The following is a 24,605-nucleotide window of genomic DNA, read 5'->3' as shown; positions in this document are numbered from 1 at the left end:
TGGTCAAATGTAATCATTTTACAGATCTTTAGTTCACAGAGAAATAAGTAGAGATCAGACACATCCAGATCCCATGTGTGTGTACAAATTGTAGAAAAGTGGGTTAGCAAAATGAGAGAAAATCAAGGTAACGGCTTTGATTATATTTTCACAAACAACATTCGGTGAACTCTGTCACACCACAAAAGATGTGCTGCTAACAAAGATATATGAGGCATAAATTCACAGAGGCATCCAGAACTTCTACAACTCTACACCTGCTTCCAGAGTTACAAAGACTCCCCTATGCTTCTCAATGTCACGTCCTGACCATAGTGAGTGGTTATTTTCTATGGTAGAGTAGGTCAGGGCGTGACAGGGGGTGTTTGTTTTTGTATGTCTATGTTCAGTTTCTAGTTTTGCATTTCTATGTTGGTGTTGTTTGGCATGATCTCCAATTAGAGGCAGCAGGTTGTCGTTGTCTCTAATTGGAGGTCGTATTTAAGTTGATGTTTGTTTCACATGTGTTTGTGGGTGATTATTCATTGTGAGTGTATTTGATCCTCCTGCGTCATGGTTGTTGTTTTGTGTATATTTTGAAGTGTTTAATTGTTGCATTCGGTTTCACTGGTTAAATAAATATGTGGAACTACGAAAACGCTGCATCTTGGTCCGCTCCTTCTAACAGCTGTGACAGAATCACCCACCAAAGAAGGACCAAGCAGCGTGGTAAGGAGCAGCAGCAGTATCTGGAGGAATGGACTTGGGAGGAGATTTTGGCTGGTAAAGGACCCTGGAGGCAGGCTGGGGAGTATCGTCATCCGAGGGAGGAAATCAAAGCAGCGAAAGAGGAGCGACGATACTACGAGGCTCTATATGCACCGAAAGGCAAGGCTGAGAGGCAACCCCAAACATTTTTTAGGGGGGGGCACAAGGGGAGTTGGGCAGAGTCAGGATGGAATCCTGAGACAACTTCCCGTGCTTACTGTGGGGAGCAACTGATGGAGCAGACACCGTATTTTGCGGTGAAGCGCACTGTGTCGTCAGGGCGCATTCAAAGGCCGGTGCGAACTGTGCCCGCACCCCACAGTTATCGAGCGGAGTTGAGCATCCAGCCAGGGCGGGTTGTGCAGGCCGTGCACTCCAGACCTCCAGCGCGCCTCCAAGACCCAGTGTACCCTGTGCCTGCTCCGCACACTCTTCCTCCAGTGCGCCACCATAGCCCAGTACGTTCTGTTCCTGCTCCCCGCACTAGCCCGAAGGTGCGTGTTACTAGCCTGGCGCCTCCTATGCCAGTCCCACATAGCAGACCTCCAGTGTCCAAGGCCCAGTGTTCCCTGTGCCTGCTCCGCGCACTCTTCCTCCAGTACGCCTCCATAGCCCGGTAAGGCCTGTGCCTGCTTTGAGCACACGGTCCGCAGTGCGTCTCCCCAGTCTGGTGAGACCAGTTCCAGCGCCCCGTAGGAAGCCTCTAGTGATAGTCAATGGTCCGACGTCTCCAGCAATAATCCATGGCATGAAGCCTCCAGTGATGATCCATAGCCCGGAGCCTGTCGTGTTAATCCATGGCACGAAGCCTCCAGTGATGATCCATGGCCCGGAGCCTGTTGGGATGATCCATGGCACAAAGCCTCCAGTGATAATCCATGGCCCGGAGCCTCCAGTGATGATCCATGGCACAAAGCCTCCAGTGATAATCCATGGCCCGGAGCCTCCAGTGATGATCCATGGCACAAAGCCTCCAGTGATAATCCATGACGCGGAACCACTAGTGATGATCCATGGCACAGAGCCTGCAGCGAAGGTCCCCAGTCCGGAACCTACAGAGACGCTTCTCAGCCTGCAGGCTCCAGCGACGCTCCCCAGTCCGGAGCCTCCAGCGATGCTCCCCAGTCCGGAGCCTCCAGCGACGCCCCCCAGTCCGGAGCCTCCAGCGACGCCCCCCAGTCCGGAGCCTCCAGCGACGCCCCCCAGTCCGGAGCCTCCAGCGACGCCCCCCAGTCCGGAGCCTGCAGCGACGCCCCCCAGTCCGGAGCCTCCAGCGATGCTCCCCAGTCCGAAGCCTCCAGCGACGCTCTTCAGTCCTGAGCCTCCAGCGACGCTCTTCAGTCCTGAGCCTCCAGCGACGCCTCCCAGTCCGGAGTCTCCAGCGACGCCTCCCAGTCTGGAGCCTCCAGCGACGCCTCCCAGTCCGGAGCCTCCAGCGACTCCTCCCAGTCCAGAGTCTCCAGCGACGCCTCCCAGTCCGGAGCCTCCAGCGACGCCTCCCAGTCCGGGGCCTCCAGCGACGCCTCCCAGTCCGGAGCCTCCAGCGATGCCTCCCAGTCCCGAGTCATCAGTGGCGGTCTGCAGCCCTGAGTCATCAGCGGCGGTCTGCAGCCCCGAGTCATCAGCGGCGGTCTGCAGCCCAGAGTCATCAGCGGTGGTCTGCAGCCCAGAGTCATCAGCGGCGGCCTGCAGCCCAGAGCCTTCAGCGGCGGCCTGCAGCCCAGAGCCTTCAGCAGCGGCCTGCAGCCCAGAGCCTTCAGCGGCGGCCTGCAGCCCCGAGTCTTCAGCGGCGGTCTTTATCCCAGAGTTTTCAGTGGCGGTTGGTGGTCCGAAGCATCCGGCGAGGATCCATGGTCTGGTTCCTTCGGGCATACAGAAGCGGGGGGATCAGCGGGCAGTGGGGGTACCACGCCCGGAACCAAAGCCGTCGCCATAGACAGTTGTCACCCACCCTACCCTCCCTTTGTGTTGTGTTGTTTTTTAGGCGCGGTCGGCGTCCGCACCTTTTGGGGGGGGGGGGGGGTGTACTGTCACATCCTGACCATAGGGAGTGGTTATTTTCTATGGTAGAGTAGGTCAGGGCGTGACAGGGGGTGTTTGTCTGTTTTTGTATGTCTATGTTCAGTTTCTAGTTTTGCATTTCTATGTTGGTGTTGTTTGGCATGACCTCCAATTAGAGGCAGCAGGTTGTCGTTGTCTCTAATTGGAGTTCCTATTTAAGTTGATGTTTGTTTCACATGTGTTTGTGGGTGATTATTCATTGTGAGTGTATTTGATCCTCCTGCGTCACGGTTGTTGTTTTGTGTATATTTTGAAGTGTTTAATTGTTGCATTCGGTTTCACTGGTTAAATAAATATGTGGAACTACGAAAACGCTGCATCTTGGTCCGCTCCTTCTAACAGCTGTGACACTCAAAGCAATTTTTCAGAGGCCAGTGAAGCCAAATTCACGTTTTCTGTCAGACATTCCTTCAAAGGGGACTTTGATGGGATGATACTTAACAAGGCACCCCTGGCTGTAGAAAAGAGGAAAATACTCTGTTTGCCTTCAAGCAATAAGGAAGCATAAGTAACAATATATTTCTATATTTACTCTCACAAGTCTCCAGTGCCCATCGATCCTGGTCTCATCCCACTGGGCACACACTGGTTGACTCATATTTGTTTCCAAATTACGTTGAACCAACATGGAACAGGCGTTGAATTGACATTTGTGCCCAGTGGGATGAGAACAGTAGTCGGTTGAAAGAGTAGGCTGAATCCTAATACCTCTAGCTCAAACTGACAAATTTTGATGGGGATCAAACATGAACCAGTGCATCAATCGACTCTAAGGGGTCACACATGAATTGGAACTTCATAAGTTGAGTCAAACAGAAGCACTGAAAATCCAGAATTGTCCTACAGCAGGCCCTGTGGAGTTTCAGTATTAAAGGTAGACTGACTCAGCGATATGACGTAGATACAACATAGTGGGTCAATTTCTGCAGCAACTAAGAGCGTTGAAGTGCGAGGCTCAACTTCTCTGCGGTTTTAGTGCTCTGGCTACGACGCTCTAAACAGCATGAAGTAAACCCGTGCAAATGCGCAGATACTTTGTATGACTGTGTGTGAGCGAAGTCTGGCATCTCGCTCATCTCAATATGTGCGATGCTACTTGTGGCAACGTCATTTCGCTGAGTATTTCTTTAATATAAGATTTCAGATTGTATGCACCTGTAGATGTTATGTACAATTGAAGTCGGAAGTTTACATACACTTAGGTTGGTGTCAATAAAACCTGTTTTTCAACCACTCCACACGTTTCTTGTTAACAAACTATAGTTTTGGCAAGTCGGTTAGGACATCTTCTTTGTGCATGACACAAGTCATTTTTCCAACAATTGTTTACAGACAGATTATTTCACTGTATCACAATTCCATTGGGTCAGAAGTTTACATACACTAAGTTGACTGTGCTTTTAAACAGCTTGGAAAATTCCAGAAAAATATTTAATGGCTTTAGAAGCTTCTGATAGGCTAATTGACATCATTTGAGTCAATTGGAGGTGTACCTGTAGATGTATTTCAAGGCCTACCTTCAAACTCAGTGACTCTTTGCTTGACATCATGGGAAAATCAAAAGAAATCAGCCAAGACCTCTGGGTCTGTGCTTGAAATCATGGGAAAATCAAAAGAAATCAGCCAAGTCTAGGTCATCCTTGGGAGCAATTTCCAAACGCCTTAATGTACCACGTTCATCTGTACAAACAATAGTACGCAAGTATAAACACCATGCACACCACGGCCCACACAGCCGTCATACCGCTCAGGAAGGACACGTGTTCAGTCTCCTAGAGATGAACGAACTTTGGTGTGAAAAGTGCAAATCAATCCCAGAACAACAGCAAAGGACCATGTGAAGATGCTGGAGGAAACAGGTACAAAAGTATCTATATCCACAGTAAAACGAGTCCTATATTGACATAATCTGAAAGGCCTCTCAGCAAGGAAGAAGCCACTGCTCCAAAACCGCCATAAAAAAAGCCAGACTACGGTTTGCAACTGCACATGGGGACAAAGATCGTACTTTTCGGAAAATGTCCTCTGGTCTGATGAAACAAAAATAGAACTGTTTGGCCATAATGATCATCGTTATGTTTGGAGGAAAAAGGGGGAGGCTTGCAAGCCGAAGAACACCATCCCAACCGTGAAGCACAGGGGTGGCAGCATCATGTTGTGGGGGTGCTTTGCTGCAGGAGGGTCTGGTGCACTTCACAAAATAGATGGCATCATGAGGCTGGGAAATTAGGTGGATATTTTGAAGCAACATCTCAAGACATCAGTCAGGAAGTTAAAGCTTGGTCGCAAATGGGTCTTCCAAATGGGCAATGACCCCAAGCGTACTTCCAAAGTTCTGGCAAAATGGCTTAAGGACAACAAAGTCAAGGTATTGGAGTGGCCATCACAAAGCGCTGACCTCAATCCTAAGAAGATTTGTGGGCAGAACTGAAAAAGTGTGTGCGAGCAAGGAGGCCTACAAACCTGACTCAGTTATACCAGCTCTGTCAGGAGGAATGGGCTAAAATTCACCCAACGTATTGTGGGAAGCTTGTGGAAGGCTACCCGAAACATTTGACCCAAGTTAAACAATTTAAAGGCAATGCTACCAAATACTAATTGGGTGTATGTAAACTTCTGACCCACTGGGAATGTGATGAAAGAAATTAAAGCTGAAATAAATAATTCTCTCTACTATTATTTGGCCATTTTACATTCTTAAAATAATGTGGTGATCCTAACTGACGTAAGACAGGGAATTTTTACTAGGATTAAATGTCAGGAATTGTGAAAAACTGAGTTTAAATATATTTGGCTAAGGTGTATATAAACTTCCGATTTGAACTGTAAGTGTTTCCTGACAAAATCCCTCTCTTTACTGTAGATCATTATGACCCATCCCACCACTAACAACAAGGGCAGGTAAAGATACACTTATGTCATTACACCAAAGCCTTGTTAAAATTGGCAGATTTTTTTTGCATATCCAATTCTAATCTGTTCTTTTTGCTAAAGTCTGAACAGTCAAAATTCACATAGAAATGGACATTTCAAGCCACATTAAAAACCACCTTTATACGTGGTGTGAAATCAGATTCAAATCTGATTCCTGGTGACTTGTGTCCGAATTTTCAAATCTGATTTATTTTCCCTCAAATGGTTTATAGACTTTTATTTGGCATATCTTGTTGCTTGCTAGCTATTCTGTTGATGGTTTAACAAGAACATTGGCAGCTAACTAGCTTTTTAATTGTTTACAAACAAATTGGTGAATGTGCTAGAAAACTAAACATCTACCTAGCTAGCTAGTTGAGTGCTGTGGCTAGCCAAAAAGGAATCATTTTGAAAGTTGGATCATCTTATACTTTGAGTCTTTAAAAGTGTTTATTACACTATGATTTTGAACATTCAAAGCAACTGGGAAACATCCAGTTGCAACATTTGCATTAGCTTGCTACATAACTTCTGAGTCATAGGAAGCATGAGCACAACCACCAATCAGCCTGAACCACTGTGCATGTCACCAAATCTGATTTGGTCACTTGTAATTTGCTATTTGGACAAACAATTTTTCAAACTGGATTTGAAAATCAAAAATGATTTGAGCAATAATGCCTGCAGTGTGAACAAGTCTCAAGAGGTCTGGCTGGTCCTCTTACGAATCAAATCAAATTGTATTAGTCACATGCACCGAATACAACAGGTGTAGACCTTACAGTGAAATGCTTACTTACGAGCCCCTAACCAACAATTCAGTTTAAAAAAAATACAGATAAGAATAAGAAATAAAAGAAACAAGTAATTAAAGAGCAGCAGTAAAATAACAATTGCGAGACTATATACAGGGGGGTACCGGTATAGAGTCAATGTGCGGGGACACTGGTTAGTTGAGGTAATATTTACATGTAGGTTGAGTTATTAAAGTGACTATGCATAGATGATAACAACAGAGAGTAGCAACGGTGTAAAAGCAGGGGGGCAATGCAAATATTCTGTGAAACCATATGTTTAGGAGTCTTATAGCTTGGGGGTAAAAGCTGTTTAGAAGCCTCTTGGACCTAGACTTGGCGCTCCGGTACCACTTGCCGTGAGGTAGCAGAGAGAACATTCTATGACTAGGGTGGCTGGAGTCCTTGACAATTTTTAGGGCCTTCCTCTGACACCACCTGGTTTAGAGGTCCTGGATCGCAGAAAGCTTTGATGTACTGGTGTACTGGGCCGTTGATGTACTGGGCCGTTCGCACTACCCTCTGTAGTGCCTTGCGGTCAGAGGCCGAGCAGTTGCCATACCAGGCAGTGATGCAACCAGTCAGGATGCTCTCGATGGTGTAGCTTTAGAACCTTTTGGGGATCTGAGGACCCATGCTAAATCTTTTCAGTCTCCTGAGGGGGAATAGGTTTTGTCGTGCCCTCTTCACGACTGTCTTGGTGTGCTTGGACCATGTTAGTTTGTTGGTGATGTGGACACCAAGGAACTTGAAACTCTCAACCTGCTCCACTGCAGCCCTGTCGATGAGAATGGGGGCGTGCTCGGTCCTCTTTTTCCTGTAGTCCACAATCATCTGTGGTTAAGTGGTTAACACTGGGTTAATGGCTAATGTAGCAATGGCCATTGGGGCATATGTCGTAACAGGAGTCCCTCGCCTCGTCCCTCCCTGGACACATTGCTATTGATTTTGTCGCTTGGCTACGGGCACTGTGAAAACTGATTTATCACATGTAATGTAAAGAGCATGGTACATTGAATCTCCTAACTCATCCGTAGCAGAGACTCTTTAAATCACTGGGCCTCTCTGCAATCGATGGCAATGGGTAAGTGTGGCAAAGGGAAGTCAGTGTAATTCATGTATTAATGGTCCTTGATGGCCCTTGCTTGTGAACCCCACATCTCTCCTTATTGACTGCTGTAAGCCAAATTCTGTGTGTAAATGTACTTGGTGAATAAAGGTGATTCTGACTGACATGCAGAAATAGGAGAACTCAGGAGAATTTCCCCACTGCCAAGAGAATGATAGTCATTAAATATGTGCTTGTTTGAGGATTTTCCAAACAGTTCTATTTCCATATGTAATGAACATGGTGGGAGACAGAGAGTTGGTTTCAAGCGCAGGGTGCAGCAAGTGTTTATTTGTAGAGGATCACAGGAGGAGGCAGGTAGCTGGGTCCAGGGGCAGGCAGCAGGTCATACACAGGGGGTCCAAAAGGCAACAGTACAGGCAGGGAAAAGGCTAGTAACGTCGTCCGGGAGATCAGGCAATAGGTTGATAACAGGAAATCCGATAGGCTAAAATGGGGCCAGGGAATAGGCAAAAGGTGTCATTAGTGAGGCAGGCAAAAACTATCATACACGGGAAGATTAAATTACGGTGGGCAAAACAGCACTCCGACTAGAAGTGTGTCACAAAACAAACAATACCTCGCAATGATGGGGTGCAAAGAACGGAACTAAATAGTGTGTGATAATGACATACAGGTGAGTGGACAGGTGATCAGAATTCAGGTGATTGGGATCTGGAGAGTGAGCTGCGTTCAGGGGATCTATGTGTTTGAGTGTGTGAGCTGGAAAGTGGGATGGAAAGTGAGCTGCGTTCAGGGGATCTATGTGTTTGAGAGTGTGAGCTGGAAAGTGGGCTGAAGAGAGCTGCATTCAGGGGATCTATGTGGTTGAGAGTGTGAGCTGGAAAGTAGGCTGGAAAGTGAGCTGCGTTCAGGGGATCTACGTGTTTGAGAGTGTGAGTTGGAAGCAGACGTTACACCATACAGCTTTTTTGCATAGAGTTCTATTGAGAATTTAAAACTCAACAGTTTAGGAATTCACAATCCATAGGTCAAAGGTAGAATAAATCATATGCTTTGAAATGATTCAGATAAAGTGAAAAATGGCAAAGGTCCTCTAAAGATCCCTCCATGAGAGAAACAATTGATAAGGTCAACATACAGTATATTTCCTTTCATAGTAATGAAATATGTTGACACATTTTTTTTTTAGTTGCTAGGTAGAATAACAAATGTAACACCACAAAATAAACAGCATCCTTCACTGGCAGTTTAAGGAAATAAGACAATAAATTATAATAGTGTACCGGCTTGTGAAGCTTTTGTATTTAGGCTGAACTGGAAAAATCCTTGAAGCACTGTACCTTTTAATCCCATTTCCTAATGGAGATAAATTCCTCCTGCTCCTTCCAGTTTATGGGAATCAGCCATGTGGTGTTGCCACATAGCAACAAATCCTTTCTAGAGAGTTGGATAAACTTTGCAATTTTCCAATACGCCAAATAGGCAGATTGGAGAAAGTGAACAATAGAGATTGAATAGGTCTACTTATTCAGCAAGCAGAGTTTCAGCAGGAAAGGGAAGATATAATCTGTTCCAAATGTCATGGTTGAGGTTATCAACGTATATCAGGTAGTCTTAAGAGTTGTAAAATTATCCAGAGTACAGTAATATAATAACCCCTTGGGAATATATATGTAAACTTAACATTGTACAGTGATTGTATTGACATTCTATAACGCCCCTCCCAAACCATATATATCTTATCTTCATAAATCACCACTTGTTGGGGGGATTAGTGTTATAAAATCTTCACCAACATCTCCCCTGGTGCTAGCCAGTCATATTTCAGAGGTAGCTTTAGGGATTACAGTGGTGCATTAACATGCTCTGCATCTGTCCACGGGAAGACTGCAGCGGATTTTTCCAAAAGCGGATGGACTACCTTAAATCCCCCTATCGATCCTTAGAGGAAAATATCAGTACTGGCAGGCCGCTGAGCACCTGCTACTCTATAGGAGTATGCTCATAGAATACCTTGGCCAAATATCGACTCAGCTCAGAACTGTTTAGTGTCCAAAATGGGATCCAAGTCAGAGCTGGTTGCAGCTGAATGTGGACTACGTCAGTAACAAAGTGCATTGGCCAGCATGGGAAACATGTTAAGGTGCTTGTTCTGAAGTTGTTTGACCGTGGGCAGCTTAGACTTTGGCACAATTGAGCATTCTATTAATTGTGAGGTATATCTATATGTTTTTGAGGTATATCTATATATATTCTTCGAAGGTGGAGTTCTCTGGGGGAAGGTATATGTGACTCCCAAACAGCACACCTCATTTTTTAAATGTAAATTTGGCAAGTTCAGTTGTAGTACAGGCCAGTAGTACTGTAACTACCTGATGAAATGTCTTCACCAATGGAACATCAAATGAAAGAATAAATGTCTATATACCAATTACAAAGGCCAATTAAGACATTGGGGAATATTTCCACCCTGGTCATTCTCAGTGCAGGGAGTCTGTAAGTGTGTGATAACAGTCCTAATGTCTGCATCATGTAAATACTAAGGTCTCCTCTGTCGGTAGGTACACATCCCACACTGCAGGCCGACGCTTTGTTTGGACAGGGCCCAATTTGTTCTGTGTGGCAGGCAGGCTGGACAGACAGCCTCACATTTCCCCTGTTCTAGCAGGAGTAGACGAGAGCTAATGAATCGCATAATAATTAGGTGATTATTAGACATTACTTCCAAACGACTGCACCGTCTCTCCTCAGGAGTGCCATACATCAGCCAAGACAGAGTGGGTCAGGCGGCGTCGGCTCATGCTAGGAGAGATATTAAACATGACGAGACGAGACTGGCAGCATGGACTCAGACAAGGTGTTAATTGATTTGTGGATTCGGCCTCTGGGTCCCAGCCAGTTACCACTATGATTTGACGGATGAAAGCATCATCTATATACCTAGTCACAAGGTAATTACAAAACGCCAAGTAATATATGCAACAGATGGCACCATCCTGGATATCTTGCAGTAACAAGAGTGGACACTTAGTAGGAACTGGTAGGAAAAAAATCTGTCAAAGGCAAAGATTGATTCCTTATTGCGGATCTAAGCTTGTAAATGTATGTTTATAAATGGGATGTCCATATTAAACCTTCATTACCATAAAACAAAAATCCAGAGCTTCAGGTAGGTCTGGGTGATGCAGACAATAATCCATATCACAATAATAGAAACGGTTATCTCCATAAAAGCATGAGGTATGCAAGGAAATGTTTAGAAATAAAGACCAACATGATGCATATCTATTAATATTCTTTCAGTATAATCAGTTGCTGAAAGTATCAGGGCTTTTGCTTCATGACAGCATTAAGGGAGAAAACAAATAGAAAATGAAAATATGATTCTAATTTGATGATTGAATGTGTTTTGCAGTTGCATAAACTAGGGGCACGTGTCTAAGTATTTCATGAAGCTTGAGCATGTTAACAAATACCTTCTGAGACTGTTGTCTACTTCAGAGCTCAGTGGTAGAGCTGCTATCATTGACTAATTAATTAACAGGACCTCTTAATTCTGTTCTCATGTCCTCCGGATCTGAGGGAAACTGTACAGTATATAGCTTTGTTTGTTGTCTGTGTTCTATGTTCTGTGTTTTGCATTATTTTTATTTAAAAAAATAATAATGTTCGCCTTGGGTGTGAGAAATACACTTTACAAATTAAATAAATTATTAATATTTATTATTATCCTAATTTAATTTCATATAAGAATAATTTCCACAACATGACATAGATATATTTTGTGCCCTCTGATATTGCAATGCTCTTTCCTGTGTTTAAATGTCAAACCCTGCAATATGTTTTGTAATAAATCAATACATTTAGTCATGACTTTTAGATACTGGAAACCATTGATACTATAGGTCACAGGTCATGTACATCTATTACAAGAAGTGCAATACCAGGGAGTCTGCACGCTGTTGGTTGTGAACTCTGTGACAGCTGCATGTAGGTAGGTCTGTCCACCAGCACAATTAGAGCAGAAGGAAAACGTTCTCAACGAGGGCAATACATTGTTTGCTAAATCTAATCGCTCGGCATTGAAATTACATTTACTTGAGCAGCAAGATTGTGACATTTACAAGCGTCAAAGAAACAAATGAGGTGATTTTCTACACAATTGTATCTGAATGAACAGCAAACCAAGTCAGGCCTTCTAACAAACAGGAATCTTAATTGCATTGGTGCAGAAAATGGATGTATTTTCAGATGATGCTGGGGACCCCAAAGCTGTGAAAGAACACTTACATTGATGTCCAAGTACGGCCTCTGTTCTCAAATTGCAATTGTTAACTATGACGGATACAATAATGAACGTTTGTTGTCGATTAAAATAGTGTCTGCTCATATATAATTAACATTCAAGTGTGAAATACAGTTCCTACACAAACATCTTGGTCAGAACCAGTTTAGACATTACATACAGCCCACTGCTGAGTCAGAGAATGGTCTTGATAGCCATGTCAAACCAACGTTTTGAGACAGTCTTTTGATTACTAATGTTTTTTTGCCATGACAGTCATGTTTTGGAAAGTTCACTGCAGTAATGCAAATGTGATGTTTTATCAATCCAGTGCAGACATTTGAAACTGAAATGCATAGAAAATGTACCTTAGATCTGTCCTACTCATGCACCGAATAGATATTCTCTATCTCATTCTAATATCATGCATTGAGGGTGGGAGGGCATAATATTGAGGAAATGTAAATCAATAAATTATTATCATTTGAGGAAGATTTGATAGTTCCAAAAAGTTTATCTTCAAACCTGTTACAGAAAGATAATCTGATCAGAAATGCTGGATCATCTCTCATCTGATTAGAAATGCTGGTCACCTGAAACTCATGTCTTGAGCAGATAAATAGTCTTATAGATGGTTGACAGCCTGAGTTTTTCACATCTTTCACCAAAAATCTGTCGCGAAACACCAACAAACAATAGGAGTACACCTTTTTAGTAGGATAGAAACCATGGACAGATGGTGAATGAAATAGAACATGCCTGGTTCATTTCATGGCCTCTAAGCAAACAAAGAGAGGTAGTACTGTAAAGGGGGCCATCTCCAGGCAGTACAGTGATTCACTCACCACACATCCACTGGAATCAAGCTTGCGGTCAGAGACGCAGCGGAAGTTTCGGCTACAACCACCATTGTCCTTTGAGCAGTCGCGCACTGGGCCAAATGAGTCCAGCAAAACCTCCAGACTGTCAAATGATGAGGAGATCATCAGCTCTTCTCTGGCAAAATAAAACACAAACAAAAACATTATAATCTTCCCCCTCAGCAAAAAACAAAATCATCAGTCGCTAGCAATCAAATGTCCCTCTTTGGTTATTGTCTGTTGATTGAAAATGGGTTCGTTGTAGTCCTCATCACAAAACAATGCACCAAATGCATCTTTAATTTTGAAACTTTATGATGTGTTTCAGTCAGAGCAGCCAAAACTTGAATTTCAAAGCAACCCTGCTTTGCAAAGGGCCTAAGATGTGTTTGATGAAATGCATTGGGTTTACCGTACGGTTTACAGTGCTTTATTGCTATAACCTTGCTCCAAGCCATCTGTTTTGTCTCTATTATGTGAAATATTTCAAAGACTTGCAAGGTAAAATATTCCAGATCATCACATTGAAATATGAATGGAAAGGGCAGATGAAGAACAAAGCTTGGGCGTACATTCTTATTTTCTGGATGCTAAATCACCATGCCATTGAAGTGGAATATATATGATAAACTGAGTACTTTTATAATAACACTGCCATGAACCTTGCCTAGGGGAAAGAAAGAATAGCCTCTCTTGTTTTGTAGATAGTATTTATTTGCTCCCTCACCCACTCCCAGAATTCTTCCCCGGAGATTGCCTGAAATAAACATATTAGATATTTCAAGATCTTATCAAACTAGCCAATTTTCTTTTATAATTGACTGTGGACATTGTCTTTATACATTTATGGCGAACTAACCCAACAGGTCACACAGATAATGATGCATTTTAAAAAATTATGACGCATAAATTTTTTTGTATTTAGTACGGAAAATAACCTTTGTATTTACATGATTGAAATCATCCATCCTTGTCGTCATGTTGTTTAGCACTGATTCATGAGGAGGGTTACAGGTGAAGCTACATAGCATATGTGATCTCTCCCACGGTTGCACAAATCCAACTCCGCATGTTTGATTGAATCCAGACCATACATTAGTGGCCTTCAATAGACACAATCAATGTACATTTGAATCTTAAAACTTTATATAGAAAGATGAGACCATTTACCCTAACCTCCAGCCACCCTAGTCATAGACTGTTCTCTCTGATACCGCACGGCAAGCGGTACCGGAGCACCAAGTCTAGGTTCAAGAGGCTTCTAAACAGCTTCTACCCCCAAGCCACAAGACTCCTGAACATCTAATCAAATGGCTACCCAGGCTACCCCCCCCCCCCCCACACACAGCTGCTACTCTCTGTTATTATCTATGAATAGTCACTTTAATGACTATAGCTACATGTACACATTACCTCAACTACCTCGACTAACCGGTGCCCCCGCACATTGACTGTATACCCCCTGACTGTATACCCCCCTACATTGACTATATACCCCCTGTATATAGTCTCGCTAATGTTATTTTACTGCTGCTCTATAATTACTTGTTCATTTTATTTCTTATTCTTATTCATATTCATATTTTTTAAACGGCATTGTTGGTTAGGGGCTTGTAAGTAAGCATTTCACTGTATTCGGCGCATGTGACTAATAACATTTGATGTGATTTGGATATCTATATGATTAACAAGAACATTTAAGCAATATGAAAGTCCACTCTGCTCATAATTCAGAAAAGACACAAAGAAGAGACATTCAGGCTATTAGCCGTTGAAAAATACAGGCTGGCTAATTACTTCTCTTTACCCTGTAATTTGCCTTATGTGAAATATTTCAAAGACTTGCAAGGTAAAATATTTCAGATCATCACATTGAAATATGAATAGAAAGGGTGGATGAAGAACAAAGCTTGGGCGTACATTCTTATTTTCAGAATGCTAAATCACCATGCCATGGAAGTGGAATATAAACTCAGAAATGTCCTCTCACTGTCAACTGCATTTATTTTCAGCAAACTTAACATGTGTAAATATTTGTATGATCATAACAAGATTCAACAACTGAGACATGAACTGAACAAGTTCCACAGACATGTGACTAACAGAAATGGAATAATGTGTCCCTGAAGAAAGGGGGGTCAAAATCAAAAGTAACAGTCAGTATCTGATGTGGCCACCAGCTGCATTAAGTACTGCAATGCATCTCCTCCTCATGGACTGCACCAGATTTGCCAGTTCTTGCTGTGAGATGTTACCCCACTCTTCCACCAAGGCACCTGCAAGTTCCCGGACATTTCTGGGGGGAATGGCCTTAGCACTCACCCTCCGATCCAACAGGTCCCAGACGTGATCCGGGCTCTTCGCTGGCCATGGCAGAATACTGACATTCCTGTCTTGCAAGAAATCACACACAGAGCAAGCAATATGGCTGGTGGCATTGTCATGCTGGAGGGTCATGTCAGGATGAGCCTGCAGGAAGGGTACCACATGAGGGAGGAGGATCTTCCCTGTAACGCACAGCGTTGAGATTGCCTGCAATGACAACAAGCTCAGTCCGATGATGCTGTGACACACAGACCATGACGTACCCTCCACCTCCAAATCGATCCCACTCCAGAGTACAGGCCTCGGTGTAATGCTCATTCCTTCGACGATAAACGCGAATCCGACCATCACCCCTCGTGAGACAAAACCGCGACTCGTCAGTGAAGAGCACTTTTTGCCAGTCCTGTCTGGTCCAGCGAAGGTGGGTTTGTGCCCAAAGGCGACGTTGTTTCCGGTGATGTCGGTGAGGACCTGCCTTACAACAGGCCTACAAGCCCTCAGTCCAGCCTCTCTCAGCCTATTGCGGACTGTCTGAGCAGTGATGGAGGGATTGTGTGTTCCTGATGTAAGTCGTGCAGTTGTTGTTGCCATCCTGTACCTGTCCTGCAGGTGTGATGGTCAGATGTAAAGATCCTGTGCAGGTGTTGTTACACGTGGTCTGCCATTGCGAGGACGATCAGCTGTCCGTCCTGTCTCCCTGTAGCGCTGTCTTAGGTGTCTTACAGTACGGACATTGCAATTTATTGCTCTGGCTACATCTGCAGTCCTCATGCCTCCTTGCACCATGCCTAAGGCACATTCACTCAGATGAGCAGGGACCCTGGGCCTTTCTTTTGGTGTTTTTCAGAGTCAGTAGAAAGACGTCTTTAGTGTCCTAAGTTTTCATAACTGTCACCTTAATTGCCTACCGTCTGTAAGCTGTTACTGTAAGTGTCTTAACAACCGTTCCACAGATGCATGTTCATTAATTGTTTATTGAACAAGCATGGGAAACAGTGCTTAAACCCTTTACAATGAAGATCTGTGAAGTTATTTTGATTTTTACGAATTATCTTTGAAAGACAGGGTGCTGAAAAAGGGACGTTTCTTTTTTTGCTGAGTTTACATGATAAACTGAGTACTTTTATAATAACACTGCCATGAACCTTGCCTAGGGGAAAGAAAGAATAGCCTCTCTTGTTTTGTAGATAGTATTTATTTGCTCCCTCACCCACTCCCAGAATGCTTCCCCGGAGATTGCCTGAAAGAAACATATTTGATATTTGAAGATTTTATCAAACTAGCCAATTTTCTTTTATAATTGACTGTGGGCATTGTCTTTATACATTTATGGAGAACTAACCCAACAGGTCACACAGATAATGATGTATTTAAAAAAAAATGGTGGGTTTAATTCTTATACTGAATTTAGGCTACCTTTATGATGTATTAATTTTTTTGTATTAAGTACACAAAATAACCTTTGTATTTACATGACAGAAATGTTATTCGTCACATGCTTCGTAAACAACAGGTGTAGACTAACAGTGAAATGCTTACTTACAAGCCCTTCCCAACAATGCAGAGAGAAATAATATAGAAAAATAATAGTAAAGTAAAACACGTAATAATAAAAGTAATAATACATACACAATGAGTAACTTGGCTATATACACGGGTCACCAGTACTGAGTCGATGTGCTGGGGTAGAAGGTAATTGAGGTAGATATGTACATACATATGATATAACTCGGAATAAAGTGACAGATAATAAACATCAGCAGCAGCGTATGTGATGAGTCAAAAAAGTTAGTGCAAAAAGGGTCAATGCAGATAGTCCGGCTAGCTATTTGGTAAACTATTCAATAGACACTATCACTGTAGATTTTAACCTTAAAGCTTTCTATGTAGAAAGATGAGCCCATTTACCCTAACGTTCAATTATATATATGATTAAAAAGAACATTTAAGCAATAGGAAAGTCCTCTCTGCTCATAATTCAGAAAAGACGCAAAGAAGAGACATCCATTCAGGCTATTAGCCATTGAAAAATACAGGCTGGCTAATTGCTTCTCTTTACCCTGTAATTTGCCTTGCATTATACTTTACTCTTTATAGGTGAGTCACAGTTAAAATGGAAGGAAATACTGTATGTTGTGAGGATTCTGATTCCAAGTCTGCAGATCACTCTACATGTATCTATGAATACTCTGAGCTCTACATGACTTAACTTACAAAACTTTCTTCCATCTAATTTCTGTTGCTATATAGGATAACAAGATAACAAGGAGTAGAAACAAGTAACTAAATCTAACCCTCTAAATGGTTCATTAAATGGGGAGAGAAAGTTGAACGCTGACTCTTTGAAACACAACTTTAATGAAAAACGGTGCCCAATGCAGTCAAAATAAAAATGTTCCTGTGTTTTGTATCATATTGTATCATTATGGGGCGGCAGGTAGCCCAGTGGTTAGGGCGTTGGGCCAGTAACCGAAGGTTGCTAGATCGAATCACCGAGCTGACAAGGTACAAATCTGTTGTTCTGCCCCTGAACAAGGCAGTTAACCCACTGTGCCTAGGCCATCATTGTAAATAAGAACTTGTTCTTAACTGACATAAATTAAGGTTTAAAATATATAATATAATATATATATTGTACAACAGCTGATTAAACTAACACTGTAAAAGTGTGAAAAAATGTGATCAGTGTTATTTCCTAATAGTTGCTGGTTGTAAATAAAATGTACCCAGGACCTTCTAATCAGCAGGATTTGCATGGGTTGAGGTAATATTTTATTTATTTCACCTCTACCTGGTTAAATAAAGGTGAAATAAATAAAATAAAAAATAAAAAAAATTGTATTTAACCAGGTAGGCAAGTTGAGAACAAGTTCTCATTTACAATTGCGACCTGGCCAAGATAAAGCAAGCAGTTTGACACATACAACAACACAGAGTTACACATGGAGTAAAACAAACATACAGTCAATAATATAGTAGTAAAATAAGTCTACATACAAAGTGAGCAAATGAGGTGAGATAAGGGAGGTAAAGGCAAAAAAGGCCATGGTGGCGAAGTAAATACAATATAGCAAGTAAAACACTGGAATGGTAGATTTGCAGTGGAAGAAAGTGCAAAGTAGAAATAGAAATAATGGGGTGCAAAGGAGCAAAATAAATAAATAAATAAATAAATAAATAAAGTAGGGGAAGAGTTGGGTTTTTGTTAATAGATGGGCAATGTACAGGTGCAGTGATCTGTGAGCTGCTCTGACAGCTGGTGCTTAAAGCTAGTGTTTAAAGTGTTTCCAGTTTTAGAGATTTTTGTAGTTCGTTCCAGTCATTGGCAGCAGAGAACTGGAAGGAGAGGCGGCCGAAGGAGGAATTGGCTTTGGGGGTGACCAGAGAGATATACCTGCTGGAGCGCGTGCTACAGGTGGGTGCTGCTATGGTGACCAGCGAGCTGAGATAAGGGGGAACTTTACCTAGCAGGGTCTTGTAGACGACCTGGAGCCAGTGGGATTGGCGACAAGTATGAAGCGAGGGCCAGCCAACGAGAGCGTACAGGTCGCAGTGGTGAGTAGTATATGGGGCTTTGATGACAAAACGGATGGCACTGTGATAGACTGCATCCAATTTATTGAGTAGGGTATTGGAGGCTATTTTGTAAATGACATCGCCGAAGTCGAGGATTGATAGGATGGTCAGTTTTACGAGGGTATGTTTGGCAGCATGAGTGAAAGGTGCTTTGTTGCGAAATAGGAAGCCAATTCTAGATTTAACTTTGGATTGGAGATGTTTGTAACGCCCTGGCCATAGAGAGGGGTTTTTGTTCTTTATTTTGGTTAGGCCAGGGTGTTACATTGGGTGGGCGTTCTATGTGCATTTTTCTATGTTGGTTTGTTTCATTGATTTTGGCCGTGTGGCTTCCAATCAGGCACAGCTGTAGAGTGTTGTTGCTGATTGGGAGTCACACATAAGTGCCTCTTTTTCCGTTGGGGTTTTGTGGGTAATTGTTTCTGTTTAGCGTTTTGCACCTGACAGGACTGTTTGGCTGTCGGTTTTCTTGTTTTGTTTTGTATAGTGTTCTTTCTGTTATTAAATTCAATGATGAACACTAACTCTGCTGCGCCTTGGTCTACTCTCTCTCCCGACAATCGTTACAATGTTTGATGTGAGTCTGGAAGGAGAGTTTACAGTCTAACCAGACACCTACTGTATGGAATTTGTAGTTGTCCACATATTCTAAGTCAGAACCGTCCAGAGTAGTGATGCTGGACGGGCGGGCAGATGCAGGCAGCGATCGGTTGAAGAGCATACATTTAGTTATAGACCAATAACAAAGAGGGTTCCCAACCTATCTGCCAAATAACAGCTACTTTTCTGTTTCCCCTCCCCAGTCAGACCACTCAGACCAACACTCCCAAATATCTTTTGGCAAAAAAGCTAATTTTGTTTCTTTTTGACAATTTTAATGGAAAACTGTTACAGTAAGGTACTCCATTGTGACCCAGAAATTATTTGAGATTGATATAAAAATGGCTGCAGTTCAGTTTAAAGATCTTTTGTCAACTCTTTTGTCATTTTTATGAAGTCAATGAATTAAGGCACAGCCACTTTTAGATCAGAGCCTTTTCTTCCTTGTGTTGCTGCCAGAGAGTAAGACGTGGTGACAAATGATTTTCAAACAAGGCCTCAGAGGGAGCACGCAGCTCCAAAGCCGAGTAAATTAACAGCATCTAAAGGTGGTAGGTAGCTGTGGCGTATGCTACTGCCCTGGGGGGACGCAACGTGAGCGTTCATCACGTCATCAATCACAAGACGTAGTTATTTACTCAGTTTTCAAGAAAGCTGCCAAATGATAAATAGAATATAAAAACCCAGGAAACAAGTAGGGTGTAATGGGATACTGTATAATATGGGAGAATAGTTCACATTATTGCAGAAAAAAGAGAGATGTGCACTAGGACAAAGAGAACTGTGGTAGTCTATTGCTGAGAAAGCAAGACTTAAAGGGATACTTCAGGATTTTGGCAATGAGGCCCTTTATCTACTTCCCCAGAATCAGATGAACTGGTGGATAGCATTTTTTTTGTCTCTGTCCAGTATGAAGGAAGTTAGAGGTAGTTTCGCAAGCCATGGCTCGATACCCATAGACTTACAGCCACAACTACCTCTAACTTCCTTCATAATGGACACAAAGACATAAAAATAGTATCCACAAGTTCATCTGACTGATAAAGGGCCTCATTGCCAAAATGCTGAAGCATCCCTTTAATGAAACCCATTATCAAAATGATTTTCATTGTTTGTGGTATTACATGAGCAGTAATATGTTTTTGTTGTAGCCAGTCACTTGTCTTTGGCCTGTTGCTCAAAAGTGAAGCCGTTGTGGGCTACATCATTACTATTCTGAGTTCAGCTGAGAAACTATTTTAGTGCTTCACAGAGAATAATCCAAATGTAAAAGCCAAATGAATCAGAGGAAAATCTGACCTTTTGTTAATAGTATTCAAGCTTCCAGTAACAAGGCATCCTCCAACTAATATAGAGCACGGTTTTCATGATCACCCATTCAATTATTCAGGATAAACTAGATTTGTATACCTACTCCATAATAATCCACCTCATGTTTTCTCTTGTAAGGTTGGCTCCCAATTTACCATTGAATATGGTACAGTGCCTCTAATGACGCTCCAACGCTGGACAGAGTGGTTGTGACTGCAACTAACTGAATGACGATTTGTGACATCCAGTTAACATGGATCATCATCATCATCATCATCATCATCATCTCCGTTCAATATCAGCTGAAAGGGATGATGGATCTTGCTACTACTATTCAACTTTGACTCAGTAACCTAACATACTGAGAATGATATGTTAAAATCAAAGTGAGTTCCTCAAAAGTCTGCTAGTTTAGTCTTGGATGTGCTGACATGATTTTGAAATTGTGTTGTTAATGAATAATAAGATATGGATATTTCATTGATGAAATCAGGAGCATGCATATTTTTACTTTCCCCCAAAAAAATATAAAGACTATCTATGTCAAATCATACTCAGGTGATCGTATAACGATTCATCTTTAAAAAAAAAAATCTTTAAACTGAAATTGACAAGATAAATATAGAGACTAACTCAAAAGAACATAACAGGACAGGACATGTCATCACAGGACTAAAACATTTATACGATGACTGAAAGGGAGGACATTTCATTGGATTAATCCGTAAAATGTGAATACAGTGCAATTGGAAAGTATTCAGAACCCTTGACTTTTTCCACATTTGTTACATTGCAGCATTATTCTAAAATAGATTCAATAAAACATTGTTCTAATCAATCTACAATTTTTGCAAATACATACAAAAATGTAAAACAGAAATACCTTATTTCCATAAGTATTCAGACCCTTTGCTATGACACTTGAAATTGAGCTCAGGTGCATCTTGTTTCCATTGATCATCCTTGAGATGTTTCTACAACTTGATTGGAGGTCACCTGTGTTAAAATCAATTGATTGGACATGATTTGGAAAGGCTCACACCTGTTTACAGCTGTCCACAGTTGACAGTGCATGTCAGAGCTAAAACCAAGCCATGAGGTCGAAGGAATTGTCCGTAGAGCTCTGAGACAGGATCGTGTCAAGGCACAGACCTGGGGAAGGGTACCAAAAAACGTCTTCAGCATTGAAGATCCCCAAGAACTCAGTGGCCTCCATCAGTCTTAAATGAAAGAAGAAGTTTGGAACCACCAAGATTCTTCATAGATCTGACCGCCCGGCCAAACTGAGAAATCGGGGAAGAAGGGCCTTGGTCAGGGAGGTGACCAAGAACTCGATGGTTACTCTAACAGAGCTCCAGAGTTCCTCTGTGGAGATGGGAGAACGTTCCAGAAGTACAACCATCTTTGCTCCACTCCACCAATCAGGTCTTTATGGTAGAGTTACCAGATGGAAGCCACTCCTCAGTAAAAGGCACATGACAACCCGCTTGGAGTTTGCCAAGAGGCACCTAAAGGACTCTCAGACCATGAGAAACAAGATTATCTGGTCTGATGAAACCAAGATTGAACTCTTTGGCCTGAATGCCAAGTGTCATGTCTGGTGGAAATCTGACACCATCCCTACAGTGAAGCATGGTGGTGGCAGCATCATGCTGTAGGGATGTTTTTCAGCGGCAGGGACTGGGATACTAGTCAGGATCGAGGGAAAGATCAACGGAGCAAAGTACAGGGAGATCTTTGATGAAAACCTGCTCCAGATCACTCAGACTGGGGTGAGGATCACCTTCTAACAGTACAGCGACTCTAAGCACACAGCCAAGACAATGCAGGAGTGGCTTTGGGCCAAGTCTCTGAATGTCCTTGAGTGGCACAGCCAGAGCCCGGACTTGAAGCCGATCGAACATCTCAGGAGAGACCTGAAAAAAGCTGTGCAGCAACGCTCCTCATCCAACCTGACAGAGAGGACCTGCAGAGAACAATGGGAGAAATACAGGTGTGCCAAGAAGACTACCCAAGAAGACTCGAGGCTGTAATCACCGCCAAAGGTGCTTCAATAAAGTACTGAGAAAAGGGTCTGAATACTTACGTAAATGTTATATTTCAGTTTTTTTATTTTTTATAAAATTGCAAAAACTTCATAAAAATCTGTTTCTGCTTTGTTATTATGGGGTATTGTGTATAGATTGATGAAGGAAAAAAAATCTTGAATTACTTTTAGAATATGGCTGTAACGTGACAAAATGTGGAAAAAGTAAAGAAGTCTGAATACTTTTCGAATGCACTGTATACACTGAGTGTACAAAACATTCGGAGCACCTTCCTAATATTGAGTTTCATCCCCCCCATTTGCCCTCAGAACATCCTCAATTTGTCGGGGCATGGACTCTACAAGGTGTTGAAAGAGTTCTACAGGGATGCTGGCCCATGTTGACTCCAATGCTTCCCACTGTTGTGTCAAGTTGGCTGGATGTCCTTTGGGTGGTGGAACATTCTTGATACACACAGGAAACGGTTAAGCATGAAAAAAAACAACAGCGTTGCAGTTCTTGACACAAACCGGTGCACCTAGCACCTACAGTAAGTACCCTGTTCAAAGGCACTTAAATATTTTGTCTTGCCCATTCACCCTCTGAATGGCACACAAACAATCCATTTCTCAATTGTCTCAAGGCAAAAACATCCTTCTTTCACCTGTCTCCTCTCCTTCATTTACACTGACTGAAGTGGATTTAACAAGCGACATCATTAAGGGATCATAGCTTTCACCTGGATTCACTTGGTCAGTCTATGTCATAGAAAGATCATTTATACTTCATGTTTTGTATACTCAGTGTAGTGTGCCATACCCAGTGTTTAAGTTGTATATCGGGAGGTACCGTAACAAAAAGTGAGTGCGAGAGGGGGTGACCAAGGGGGCTCTGAGGTACAGGAACGGATGGAAAAGAATAATCACCTTTATAATAAAGCAGTGCATGCATATCATCGCGTTGTGGCATAGACCATTAGAGCAGGCCTGGAGTCGCTTATAGAAGTTGCACATATGAAAGAAAACAATTGTACAAACTGAAAATCTGAAATCAATAAAAGCAACCTTGTCTTGAATCCATCAATAGCCTAGACCTACAGTAGGTGTGTATACACATATAGTACAACATGAGGAGGAAATTATAGAAATGATGCGCAGCTCACGCGCCGGTGAAGGCTGCTAGGCTCTTGTCCCGAGACTATCTCTCTTGTTTTACATTATAAAACAGTGTTTGCTCAATAGGTCTAATTGGAAGTTTCTATTTTTGGTAGTCTACAGTCAGATTAGAGTCTTCTCTTTTAAACTGGAGCCGTCTGCTTTCCAAACTGTGTTTTCCCGCAATTTCATTTGATAGAAAGGCTTTTTCTGGCTGCATGCAGTTCACTGACAGATTTGCCGCCCGTTCTCAGGCTGTATGCCTTGTGACTGGGCTACATAAACACAATCCACAGCTAGGTCATTTTTTAAGATGCTATTGGTCCTCTGTGGCTAAATTATAGGCCTACTCCTGGTGTAGTATCCTGAATTATTTAATTTATTTCTGAACAGACAGCAGTAGTTGTATAACTTTGGCAAATATATTTAAATTAATCATGGCTGCTGCAGCTCCTTCAGCACCCTTCCCATAGCTACTGTATGATTCTATAAGGAAATAAAAGTGCAACACTGGAGAGATGAGAGTTGCAGGCTCATGTCTAGCAGAGAGAGTGAGAGATATCATAGGAAGTACATCTCATTCTAGTTCTGAGAGAGATCCAGGCGCATTTCTCTCTCTTACCACAGCAATAGCCATGTATTGGTCTCAAACATAGGCTATGTTGAGCAAACCATAAGCCCGGGCCGGCCCCACCCAACAAGAATGAATTCTTAAAATATCAGGTGCAGGCTGAAAATCTACATTTTCACATTACATTTTGTTAGGGGGTAAGATAATCAATGAGGAGGCAAATCGAATGAACTCTGATCACCTTTATTAAAATGTTTACATTGCAAACAGTGTTTTTTATATAGAGGTACAGGATCTGGCAAATATTAA

The 24,605-nt window shown here is 42.4% G+C and overlaps 1 protein-coding gene across 9 annotated transcripts in view; it reads right to left on the bottom strand.

The window, feature by feature from the left end:
• Positions 1 to 24,605, bottom strand: part of LOC106599413 (astrotactin-1) — a 282,536-nt gene that overhangs the window by 156,361 nt on the left and 101,570 nt on the right. For all 9 annotated transcript variants that reach the window (XM_045714659.2, XM_014190633.3, XM_014190634.3 and 6 more), the window contains one exon: positions 12,718 to 12,868. In XM_045714659.2, coding sequence (XP_045570615.1) covers positions 12,718 to 12,868 — 151 coding nt within the window. The remainder of the gene's footprint in view (positions 1 to 12,717; positions 12,869 to 24,605) is intronic.

This window comes from Salmo salar, chromosome 03, assembly GCF_965601325.2.
Source record: "Salmo salar chromosome 03, fSalSal1, whole genome shotgun sequence".
Taxonomy (NCBI): Eukaryota; Metazoa; Chordata; class Actinopteri; order Salmoniformes; family Salmonidae; genus Salmo; species Salmo salar.
The sequence above is the reverse complement of the archived record's forward strand: the minus strand, read 5'-3'. Positions and strand labels throughout refer to the sequence as shown.